The sequence below is a fragment of the Cibotium barometz genome, chromosome 11 (assembly GCF_041138505.1).
Source record: "Cibotium barometz isolate CiBa-2024 chromosome 11, ASM4113850v1, whole genome shotgun sequence".
In the NCBI taxonomy this organism is placed as follows: domain Eukaryota; kingdom Viridiplantae; phylum Streptophyta; class Polypodiopsida; order Cyatheales; family Cibotiaceae; genus Cibotium; species Cibotium barometz.
Genome location: NC_141056.1, coordinates 30,392,059 through 30,405,402, shown reverse-complemented (window position 1 = coordinate 30,405,402; position 13,344 = coordinate 30,392,059). Strand labels below are relative to the sequence as shown.

General features: G+C 45.2%; 1 protein-coding gene across 1 annotated transcript; it reads right to left on the bottom strand.

The window, feature by feature from the left end:
• Positions 1-8,999: 8,999 nt before the first annotated feature.
• Positions 9,000-12,570, bottom strand: LOC147634038 (pentatricopeptide repeat-containing protein At5g27110-like). The gene has a single exon (XM_086805143.1). The coding sequence runs from the start codon at positions 12,418-12,420 to the stop codon at positions 9,595-9,597; it is 2,826 nt and encodes a 941-aa protein (XP_086661269.1). The 5' UTR covers positions 12,421-12,570; the 3' UTR covers positions 9,000-9,594.
• Positions 12,571-13,344: the final 774 nt, after the last annotated feature.

Here is a 13,344-nt window from a genome sequence, read left to right as displayed (position 1 = left end):
CATTTTGCATATCAGCCTGCTTCTTATAACAATCTGCCTGCACATGTCCAGGCTTACCACAATAAAAGCATCCACGTGTATCATTATACTGCCTTTGCCAATTTCCACGACCTCTTTGACTCCCCCTGCCTCTGAATTGGCCTCTTCCACCTGCATGTTGTTGTTGTTGTGAATTCTGGGACTGTTGTTGTTACTGGTGCTGGCCATAGTTCTGATTACCTGTTCGGCCACCTCCTTAGCCGCATCCATGGCCTCCTCTACCTCGTCCTCTTTCTGAACTTGTGTAGAAGGCGTGTTACTCTGAACTATTTTTGTTTTGTGAAGACTGTTGGTCTTTACCCAAGCTCTTCTCTTCTATAATCAACATAGACACCAAATCTGTGAAATTGGGAATGTTTTCTCGAGTCTGAATAGACGTCTTGAACGCCTTGTATTGTGGCCCGAGACCACGTAGACAGACTTCCACCTTATCATCATCATCTACTGAAACGCCAATAGATACACCACAATACCCTCCTTAATCTTCAATGCATAGTCATTCACAGACATACTCTTTTTCTCCACAGTATGAAGTTCATTCTTCAACTCTATCTTTCGTGCCTTGGTATTCGTTTCAGAGTTTTACTAAGATGTCCCACGCCTCCTTGGGGGACTTGGCATCCTGTATGTGCCCAATCATGGTGTCATGTATACTGATAAAGAGCCAGTACATAACTTTTCTGGCTCCTTGGTTTCAATCCTTGAACTCTTTCACATCTGCAGCAGTCGGATTGATCTCCGGTATCTCCGGTGACTCTTCATACTCAACTTCTTTGTAGTCCCAGTAACCCTTTCCCATCAGGAAATTTGTCAACCTAAACCTGTTGAGATATCGAGCTCGTCTAGTGAGGCGGTGGCCACTGATGACCCGCCTGGGGGATAGGCCCCACACTTACACCACTGGCATGGTTGGTGAGATCTTGGGTGATATGCGGCCAGTGGGATGACAGGCTGTGTGACAGCCATTCTAGAGACTGGCATAGTTATAGCGCCAGCTCATTTAGTCGGGTTCACACTATAGAGAACCCGTGTATGTATTGGTTGAGTACCTTTCATATTATTGTGTACTCTTATTCTTGTAGATGGTGTGTTGAGTGTTGAGTAGAGAAGAAGAATATTTTCAGCCTCTCACCTTGTGTGTTCTCTATTAGGGCTCTATGTGCTTCGTACGAGCATGAAATACTGGGTTCCTGGCCAACTGTATACTGCTAATGTTGTCACAAAAAATGACAACTTGTCTATCCACTGATAGACCCAAATCTGCAAGTAGCTTTCTCAACCAAGCTACCTCACATGCTGCCATAGCAGCTCCTCTGTACTCGGCCTCTGTACTTGATAGAGCAACCGTAGGCTGCTTCTTGCTGCTCCAAGTCACAGTAGCACTCCCCAAAGAAAACATGAATCCACTGGTAGATCTTCTATCTGAGATACTACCAGCCCAATCAGCATCTGTGTACCCATGTACACATATCTCTGTCCCAGTCTCATAGAATAGTCCACAATGCAAAGTAGACTTCACATACCTCAGTATGCGTCTCACTGCATCCAAATGCGGTTTTTGTGGAACCTGCATAAACTGACTCACCAACCCAACAGCATAGCTCAAATCTGGTCTGGTGATCATCATGTAGATCAAACTTCCTACTATGCTCCTGTACATAGTAGGATCCTCCAAGATCTCTCCTGAATCTGCACTCAACTTGCCATTCTGATCCAATGGCACAAAAATAGGCTTACAGCCTGTCATACCATACTTGGACAACATGTCCAAGCCATACTGTCTCTGCAGTAATCCAATACCATGTGGTGATGTGTGTGTGTGCTTGCAAGAGCTCAAGCTCTCTTCCCCCCTGCATCTTTTCATGGTATCAGAGCCTGGTTCGTGCTAAGGGCTGAGCTGCAAGTAAGAGAACCACAAGAAGCGGTACGAGGGTAAGAGCTACAACTACTCTTCCCTATTGTGTTGGTGACTACACCCTTGTCGGGAGCTCTACGGGAGGCACCGGCAAACGATCTCTGATTGAGGAGCTTTCTTCGCGGGAGTGAAGCAATAGGGCAACTATCTAGTCCTACGGACTGAGTCCTACGAACTGACATTTTCGGGCCGAAAACGCGTTTCGGGCGCGTCTGGACCTCCGTTTTTCAGAAAGCAGGCGATTTCGAGCACTGTGGGTAAGTCATCGATTCTCTGCAGAACTCTGTTTTAAGAACTGCAGGAAGACAGATTGACTGTGCAGACACTGTGGGTGCTGCAAAGAGGTCTGCAGTTGCCATTGGGTGTATGTATGCACATTGAAGTCACTGGTTGTGACATTTGAGAGTACTACAGTACCGCTGTGCAAAAAATACAGCATTCGTGCAGAAAAACCAGAGTGCAGTTTCTGGTAAAATTGTGTGTTTGGCAAGATGTCAAATGATGGGATAACTCAGATTGTGGCTGAGAAGCTTGACAAGAATAACTTCCATGCTTGGAGGTTCAGGTTGACGAATTTCCTGATGGGAAAAGGCTATTGGGACTACATAGAAGGTGAGCATGAAGAGGCACCGGAGATACCGGATATAAATCCGACTGCTGTGCAGATGTGAAAGAGTTTAAAGACTGGAACCAAGGAGCCAGGAAGGTTATGTATTGGCTATCCATTAGTATACAGGACACCATGATTGGGCACATTCAAGATGCCAAGTCCCCCAAGGAGGCGTGGGACACCTTGGTAAAGCTCTATGAAACAAATACCAAGGCACGTAAGATACAGTTGAAGAATGAACTTCATACTGTGGAGAAAAAGAGCATGTCTGTGAATGACTATGCGCTGAAGATAAAGGGTATTGTGGAATCCCTTGCATCTATTGGTGTGTCAGTAGATGATGATGACAAAGTGGAAGTCTGTCTACGTGGTCTCGGGCCACAATACAAGGCGTTCAAGACGTCCATTCAGACTCGGGAAAACATTCCCAACTTTACAGATTTGGTGTCTATGCTGATTATCGAAGAGAAGAGCTTGGGTGAAGACCAACAGTCTTCACAAAGCAAAAACAGTTCAGAGCAACAGGCCTTCTACACGAGTTCAAGAAGAGGACGAGGTAGAGGAGGCCGTGGACACGGTCAAGGAGGTGGCCGAACAGGTAATCAGAATTATGGTCAGCAGCAGCAGCAGCAACAACAACAGTCCAGAATCAACAACAACAACAACAACACGCAGGTGGAAGAGGCAAATTCAGAGGCAGGGGGAGTCAAAGAGGCCGTGGAAATTGGCAAAGGCAATATAATGATGCACGTGAATGCAATTATTGTGGTAAGCCTGGACATGTGCAGGCAGAATGTTATAAGAAGCAGGCTGACATGCAAAATGGGAAAGTGCAGCAAAACAACTATGCATCCTCAAGCAGAAATAATGAGGATAATGAAAGGTTGTTTGTTATGCAGCATGTCGTGAATGCCATGTCTGAAAATGTTGCAGCACAAAAAGATAATGTATGGTATGTGGATTCAGGCGCTTCGAACCACATGACGAGTCATGGGGAGTGGTTCAAGGAGATGAAAAACCCGGAAAGACCAGGCTTTGTGGAAACAGGGGATGACACTACTCATCCAATTGCCCACGTTGGAGATGTGCCATTGTCTATGCAGGATGGCAAAGTGAAGTATCTTGCAGATGTACTTCATGTACCGAACATAACAAAGAATCTGGTTTCAGTTGGCCAGATGATTGAGCAGGGTTTGCAGGTTCGGTTTAACCCTAATGGGTGTTATGTTGAAGATTTCAAAGACAAGTGCAGGTTGGTTGCAAAAGACAACAGAGTGGGCAGAATGTTTACGTTGAATGTAGACATGCCTGAAATGAGTGCTGCGATGTTTGCAAATGGTTCAGGAGTTGTTGCAGACACAGACATATGGCATAAAAGAATTGGACATGTAAATGTGCAGAGATTGAAGTCTATGCAGACAAAAGGAATTGTGACAGGGCTGCCAAAATTTAAAGTGGAAGGTATGCAGAAAATATGTGAAGCATGCCAATTTGGGAAAAGCAAACAAAGCATGTGTTTCCACGTAACAGATATGTGAGCAGAAATGCACTAGATGTTGTGCATTCAGATGTATGGGGTCCTACAAAGACCATATCTATGGGAGGCTGCAGGTATTATGTGACTTTCATTGATGACCACACAAGGAAAGTGTGGGTATATTTCATGAAAGAGAAGAGTGAGGTGTTCACTTACTTTCAGAATTTCAGAGTTTTGGTTGAAAAGCAAACAGGGAAATATGTAAAGTGCCTAAGGTCAGATGGAGGGGGAGAGTACTTCTCCAATGAGTTCTCTGAATTTTTGAAGAAGAATGGTATTCGGAGACAGTTTACATGCAGATACACTCCGCAGCAAAATGGAGTTGCTGAGCGGAAAAACAGGCACATTGCTGAGATTGCGCGAGCATTGATGGAAGAGAAAAATATGCCGCATACCTATTGGGCTGAGGCTGTTTCTACAGCAGTATACATCATGAACAGGACTCCAACTGCAGCCATACATGATGTAACTCCAGAGGAGAGGTTTACTGGCAAAAAACCAGATTTGTCTCATCTGAAAGTCTTTGGATGCATTGCATATGTGCATGTGCCAGATGAGCTAAGAACTAAGCTGGATCCGAAAGCTGAAAAATGTGTGTTTATTAGATATTCCCTTGAGCAAAAGGGATACAGGTGTTATAACCTTGCTACACGTGAGCTGAGGGTAAGCAGGGATGTTGTGTTTGATGAGATGAGCAGCTGGTATGTTGCTGAAAAAGAAGCTATAGGGGCTGATGTGAGTGGAAGTGTGGTTGCACAGAATGCAAGTCAGCAATCACAGTCTTTGAGTGGACCAGGAGAGTCCTCATCTAGTGGGTCTGTTGATAGACCATGGAGTGGCAGGCTGTGTCATAATACCAGTCCTGCAAACGTGATTACTACATCACGGTAAAGGAAAAGAGAAAGTGGTTGAGCCCCTTGGTATGCCTGACATTTCTGCAGGGCATTCTCATGTTGATGGAGAGTCTAGTGGCTCAGATATGAGCCTTGATGAGGAGCTTGGGATCCCAGCTATGAGAACACCTGGTGTAAAGAAGGCTATGGAAGCCATGAATGAAAAGCTGCGAAGATCAGGGAGAATGAAGAACCCTGTGCAAAGATTTACATATGATGGTTATGTGGCACATCACTATGCATATATGGCAAAGGTTGTGCAGGTTGTTGAGCCCACATGCATTGATGAGGCTGTTGGAAATGTGTGTTGGGAGAAAGCTATGGATGAGGAGATGAATGCACTATATGGAAATGAGACTTGGGATTTAGTGCAATTGCCTGAAGGCAAGAAAGCCATTGGATGCAAGTGGGTGTACAAAGTTAAACATAACAGTGATGGAAGCATAAACAGGTACAAGGCTAGATTGGTAGCCAAAGGCTATGCGCAGACATATGGGATTGATTATGAGGAAACTTTCAGCCCAGTTGCCAAGATGGCAACGGTGAGAGTTGTGATAGCAGTGGCTGCGTCAAAGCAATGGTCTTTACATCAGATGGATGTAAAGAATGCATTCTTGCATGGGGATTTGCAAGAAGGGGTGTATATGTTGCAGCCACCTGGTTATGAGGATGTGGGTCACCCCGAGCATGTTTGCAGGTTGAAGAAAGCCTTGTATGGCTTAAAGCAAGCACCAAGAGCATGGTCTGACAAGATTTCTGAATATCTTGTCACTATTGGCTTTCATGTAGCCAATGCAGATTTCTCATTGTATGTGAGACATGGTGATAGAGGAGTTGTGCTTGTTGTCATCTATGTAGATGACTTGATCATTACGGGGGACTATGATGCAGAGATCTTTGATGTAAAGATCTTGCTTAGACAGAAGTTTGAGATGAAGGATTTGGGGGAGCTCAGATATTTCTTGGGCATTGAGGTGACTACCACTTCGTCAGAGAGAAGGTCTTGGCAGGAGATCTTGACCTTGTTTATGTCAGCACAGAGGATCAGGTAGCTGACATCTTCACCAAAGCATTGGGTACAGAGAAGCTCCGCAGATTCAGGGCTTCGCTTGGTGTACATGAGATGGAGTTGAGCTCGAGGGGGAGTGTTGAGATATCGAGCTCGTCTAGTGAGGCGGTGGCCACTGATGACCCGCCTGGGGGATAGGCCCCACACTTACACCACTGGCATGGTTGGTGAGATCTTGGGTGATATGCGGCCAGTGGGATGACAGGCTGTGTGACAGCCATTCTAGAGACTGGCATAGTTATAGCGCCAGCTCATTTAGTCGGGTTCACACTATAGAGAACCCGTGTATGTATTGGTTGAGTACCTTTCATATTATTGTGTACTCTTATTCTTGTATATGGTGTGTTGAGTGTTGAGTAGAGAAGAAGAAGATTTTCAGCCTCTCACCTTGTGTGTTCTCTATTAGGGTTTTGTGAGTGTGTGTGTGTGCTTGCAAGAGCTCAAGCTCTCTTCCCCCCTGCATCTTTTCAAAACCTCCAATTATGGAAGTTGTTCTTATCAAGCTTCTCATCAACAATATGGTTTATGCCATCATTTGACATCTTTCCAGACACACAAACTTACCAGAAACATCACTCTAGTTTGTCATACACAAACTGTTGTATTTTCTATAGCGGTACTGTATTATACTCAAATGTCACAACCAGTGACCTTAATGTGCATACATACGTCCAATGGCAACTATTGACCTCCTTACACAATGTCTACACAACCAATCTGTCTTCCTGCAGTTCTTAAAACAGAGTTCTGCAGAGAATCGATGACTTACCCGTCGCAGTGCTCGAAATCGCCTGCTTTCCAAAAATCAGAGGTCCTAACACGCCCGAACGCGTTTTCGGCCCGAGAAATTTTTGTCCGATAGAACAATATAGTTGCCCTATAGCTTTACTCCCGTGAAGAAAGCTCCTCAATCAGAGATCGTTTGCCGGTGCCTCCCGTAGAGCTCCCGACAAGGGTGTAGTCACCAACACAAATAGGGAAGAGTAGTTGAAGCTCTTACCCTCGTACCGCTTCCTGTGCTTCTCTTGCTTTGCAGCTCTGCCCTTAGCATGTACCAGACTCTAATACCATGAACAGATGCAGGCGAGAAGAGAGCTTGAGCTCTTGCAAGCACACACACTCTCACAAAATCCTAAAAGAGAACACACACCATATACAAAGATAAGAGTACACACCATATGAAAAGGTACTCAACCAAATACATACTAGGGTTCTCTATAGTGTGAACCCAACTAAATGAGCTGGCGCTATAACTACAAGCCATTGGATAAGAGAAATAAAGAGTGGTCAAGTCAAGAAGGGATTCCTGTGCCAAATCCTCGCAATAACACTACTAAGATCAATGCCCCAACAACTTTGTCTCTTGCACTTACGCTATTTCTACCATGGAGCTCTATGGGAACCGAAGATGTTTTCATTGCAATGAAGCTAGCCACTTTAGAGAATGCCCCACATTTGCAAGACCCTCTTTTAATCCTGGTGCTATTCCACAAGGTGGCCATGGGACCCCCAAGCTAGAGGAGGTGGTGGTGGGTGCTCGCACTTGTGCCATGATTGGTGAACCAATATTAGAGATGAAAGAAGAAGACCAAGCCACCATCCACACAAATGTGGGACATCAAGGAACCAACCAACAATTTTTGTTATCCAAGCCCCTTAAGTGTCTTGAAGTAAGACTAACAAAGAAGTGAAATTGCAAGCGAGTAATCTTGCTCCCAAAATTCTTTATAGTTCTCTTTTCATATTAACAAGGACTATTAACTAAGAAGATCATTGTTGTTTGATATTGCTTTCTATATTATCACTCAATGAATTGTTTGAAAAAAATGTTTTCTTGGCTTCAATGGATATGTTTGCTAGTTTCATTGCAAATTCGCAGGTACATCTTCTCCCCACCTTAGCTAACTCCGCTCTTGCTTATGTAGCCGGATCCTAGTTCTACAGACCCAAGCTAGTGCGACAAATTAGCTTACCTCATGAGTAGACGCTCTCTCTAAGAAACGAGAGAGTTTGATACAAGCGACAACACCTGAGGAAGCGACAAGCCAACTTGACCCTCGCTACTGACCGACAAGACCAGAAAGTATGATCCATGAGGTATATACCCAACTAGTTGAGATTAGAAGACCAAATTCTAGATCATCGATGGTTTCGTTTTGATTTGGATATATCTATGTATATGGATATGACAACTTGGATCTAGTTGTTGACCTGGTTTTACGGTCTCTTTTGTAAATAATTTACTATAAGTATTACTATAATGTAAATATTATTGCTTTTAACTTTGTGCACTAAAGATTGCTTAAGAAACATTATGAAACTTCTTTAGTTAAAGAACCCGTTTTTATATGTTTCACAGTGTATTAGGACTTAATTAAATAACACAAATAAATTGGATGAGTGGATAGAAAGTCGATAAATGGATGTCCCAATAAACCCATCCTATGGATGGGTGGATCCGATCAGTCGAACAACTTTCCAGCATATTTATTTATTGCGATCCGTAGTTAAAGTAAGGCCCTAAACAAGTTTCGCTTTAGGGGACCGAGCCAACGACTGTACCTCATAAAAAAGTGAAAAAATGCATTGGCTTCTATAAACCAAGTACAAGAATTGTTTCATCCTCGATCATGTACATTACGTGCCATTTGACCCAAGAAATAGATTCCTTTTAGAATGACTACGTTTCCCCTACGAGATAGAGTTAGGTCTCTCCATTTGCTCGTATCCTTGTATTTTTGAGAGATTGAGGTGTTGTCAATCGAAGACCATGAGACTTAACTGCCTATCTAAAGGATCCCCTTGGCCCAACTAGGACGAGGACCTTACAAGCACAATGAGTATATCACAAATCATTCAACAATGGTTTCAAGTATATTTAGCATTACCCATGTAAGCCTACTGGCACTATGACTTGCAGAAAACACAATCATACATTGGTAACCTACACTAACTTGTATTGATTCCAAGAGCCCAAGCCCAATCATACACCAAGCACAAGTACAAATGGCTACCTTGTAGTTGCAAAAGAGATTAACGCTTTGATCTCAGTCCAGTTGTAGAGGAATTCTACTGTCCGGATGCAAATACTAGCTGCTTGTGCTTTTCTTGCTCTTCAAGTTCATCCAAAGATCGCTTCTATAGAGGAGAGGAAGTAAGAGTATGATGATATCGAGGAGGGCTAGTGGAAAGGAAGCAAGAGCATAATGATAATGAGGAGGGCTTGGAGGTCTATTTTTAGGCAGAAGCCCATGTAACCTTTCAGTTCTTTCAGCTGCTGGGGGAGACTTCAATTTTGTGGGACTCTTTTAAGTCTGAGCTGTGGGCTGTTAAGCTGCTGTCTGCCCAGTCCACATTGTCTGCCCAACTGCCTGGCCTACTGTCCGCCGACCACACCTGTCACCCACTGCTGACTCATCCAACCTAAGCCGACTTGATTTGCCCAACCTGTGCATTCACACCTAGCTGACCAAGCCAGTCTATCCTGTAGGTGGGTCACAAGCCATCCGATGTGTATGCTTCTTCGCACACTTAGAAAGAAAATCCAATGGGCCACACCTTTTTGCTTCTGAAGTTTTCCACCCCATCTGCAAAGTCCCACAGCCCACCATCAGCATACATTTTTGACATCAAAATGTATGCAGTAGCCTCCTTGGGCTGCAGACTCACTGCAAAATCAAATGCATGTTTTGCTAGCTCTAAATTCCCATGCGTACAACAAGCGCCCAACAAGCACATCCAAATGGGCAGATCAGCCTGCATCGGCATCCGTCCCAACAAGTTCTCTACCCCCTTAAAGTCCCCTACACGCCCAAGGAGGTCTAGCATACTGCCATAATGCTTTAAATCCGGAGTTAGGCCGTAGTCTCTGCTCATGGAATCAAAGTACTCAAGGCCTTTGGCAATAAGGCCAGTATGGCTACAAGCTGAGAGAACCACAGTGAACGTTACTTCATTGGGTTTGATACCTACAGCTTTCAACCTTTCAAACATGTGCAGGCTTGCGATAAAATTTCCTTCTCCGGCATGACCAGAAATGCATGCATTCCATAACACGATATCAGGGTCCAAGAGTTTATCAAAGAACACCTGCGCGTCTACCATGCTTGCACAACTCCCATATGTATGAATTAGAGTGGCTGCCACTGAGGGAATCCAATCACACCCCGCAGAGACAATGTCGAAGTGGAGCTGTTTGCATGTCTCTAAGCTTCCTGTTGCACTGCAGGCTTGCAGAACACAGTTAAGTGTAACATAATTTAGAGTCACACCCTGCTTTAGCATCTGTCTGTAAACCTGTAAAGCCTTCTTACCTTGGCTTTGCTCAAGATATGCTGAGAGCATTGCAGTCCATGACACAACCGTGCACTCGGACAGTGCATTGAACACGTGCTCTGCTTCTGTAATGGCCCCACACTTGCCGTACATACTCACAAGGGTGCTGCCAACAAAGACATCGGATGTGAAGCCCTTCCTACGGATGTCTGTGTGTAACGCCGATCCTATTTGTAAAAGTGCTACCTTGGTTGATTGTCCCTCGACAAGAAAAGGCTCTTCCTTCTCTGCAAGGGTGGCACATGCCTGGAGGACAAGCACAAATGTCCACTGGTCTAAATTCATACCTTCCTCCTGCATTTGTGAATACAGCTGTAAAGCCTTCTGTGCTTGGCCCTGTTCAACATATGCTGAGAGCATCGCAGACCATGACACAATGGTGTGCTGGGACAGTGAGCAAAACACATGCTCTGCTTCCATAAGGGCCCCACATTTGCTGTACATACTCACCAGGGTGTTGCCAACAAAGGCATCATATGCAAAGCCTTTCTTACGAGCATCTGCATGTAATGCCTTTCCGATTTCTAGAGGCATCACCTTGACTGCCCGTCCCTCTACAAGAAGAGCATCCTCATTCTCTGCAAGGGTTGCACATGCTTGGAGGGCCAGTACAGATGTCAACTGGCCTGGACTCACAGTTTCCTTTTGCATTTGTCTGTACAATAGTAAAGCCTTCTGTCCTTGGCCCTGTTCAACATAAACTGAGAGCGCTGTGTTCCATAACGTAACATCGCGGTGGGACAATGCACAGAACACATGCTCTGATTCAACAACAGCCCCACACTTGCCATACATCTTCACAAGGGAGCTGCCAACGAATCCATCTGATAGAAAGCCTTTCTTGCAGGCATCAACGTGCAATGCCTGTCCGATTTTCAAAGCCACCATCTTGATTGATTGTCCCTCCGCAAGAAGGGCTTCCTCCTTTTCTGCAAGGGTTGCACATGCCTGAATGGCAAACACAATCGTAAGCTGGTCTGGACTCATGCCGCCTTCTTGTATCTGTGTATACAATTGTAAAGCCTTCTGCCCATGGCCCTGTTCAACATAAGCTAAGAGCATTGCATTCCATGACACGACGTCATGGTGAGGCAATGCATCAAATACATGCTCTGCTTCAGCAATGGCCCCACACTTGCCATACATGTTCACAAGGGTGTTGCCAAGAAAGACATCAGATGTGAAGGCTTGCCTACGGGAATCGGAATGTAATGCCTGTCCAATTTCAAAAGACATCACCATGGCTGGTTGTCCCTCCACGTTAAGAACTTCTTCATTCTCCACCATGGTGCCACATGCTTGAAGGGCCAACATGGATGCCAACTGGTCTAAAGTCACGCCTTCCTCTTGCATCTGTCGATATAGCTGCAAAGCCTTCTTTCCTTGGCCTTGTTCAACATATGCTGAGAGCATGGCACTCCACGACACAACAGTGCGGCCAGACAGTCCGCCAAACACAAGCTCTGCTTCCATGAAGGCCCCACACTTGCCGTACATATGTACAAGGGTGCTACCAACGAAGAGATCAGACGCAAAGCCTTTCCAGCAGGCAGCAACATGTAGTTGTTTGCCACGTTGGAGGTCTGGTATGCTGCCACAAGCTTGGAAGAGGCTCACAAAGGTGAAACGGTCTGGCTCCACACCGTCCTCTTTCATACATTGATGCATTCTGAGAGCTTCCTCGCCACACCCAGAATCTACATAGGCAGCGATGATAGCGGTCCAGGAGAAGACAGTACGGCAAGGCAAGGTATGAGATGTGCGGATGGCATCTTCTATGGCACCGCATTTGGCCAGCGTCACCACCATGTAGTCGCCCAGCAAGCCAGTCAGCTGGACGCTATGTTGAGCAAGATGTGCATGAACTCGCTTGGCTTGAGTGAGGGCCTTGCTCTTGTTGCATGCCTGGAGGAGAGAGAGGTAGATGTTGGTGGAGGCCGGTGTGTCCATGCAAGAAAGCACATCCAGCGCTCTCTCCACCTGCCCTTTTCCGCACAGAGTTTGCAGAACACCTCTGGACATTCGGATGTAGAAAAGGGTGTAGGCGAATGTGGCATAAGAAGATCTCCACTGGCTTCATGCCTAACTCTCCTGTGGTTTGGCTTGCTTGGAGGGGAATTTCACTACAGGCCTAGAACAACATTTCTAAAAAACTTGACTCTCGCCATGGGAAAAAAACAAGTTGCGGCCTTGCCCAAATATAAAACCCCAGCGCCACTATATGGCATTGGGTAGTTTTTTAAGACCCCTCTCACATGGGATCAATGGCTGTGCTGCCATTTTTTGTGTGTCCATCAAAAAGTAACCTAGTGATGATGGTTAGTAACTATTTTTTCGCGTCTCTAGTTTTACTTTTTTACTTTAGTTTAAAAGTTGGGCCCAAAAATTTTTATAAGTCCTCTAAAAAAACAAAAGGTTTACCTTCAGTAGACAAAAAGACCTCTAGCTTAAAGAGCAAAGCTCTAGAAGAGTGGAGCGAGTGGAAAGGTGACGCGAGGTATAGTCATCATTTAGTGTGGTAAGGGGGCGGCAATAGGCTTATGCCTCAGTACGACGGGGAGTTGATGAGCTGCATGCATGGAAGGGACCTGGGAGTCGATTTCTCCATAACAAGAGGTAGGATGGGGGGAGGCAAACGTTGTGGAGATGAAGAGGATGTGTGAGCAAGTGGAGGAGGAGAGAGAGCGGAAGAGGGTAGTGCCGGATTGGCTAGCGAAAGGGGTGTTCAGTCACGCTTAAAGGCCTCAAACGAGGGGAGGGAAGGTATGTTTAAAGGTGTCCTCTGAACTAATTGAACATCAAGTGGACTTGTTTTCGGTTTATAGCGCTATTCTGTTCTTTTTTGGTGAGCCTCCATCGAAAGCTGATGTTAGCAAATGGTTGCAAGAAGAGATCTTTCATGGTAGGGTTGTGTCATAGGTATTCTATCTAGGAAAAGGTTTTTTC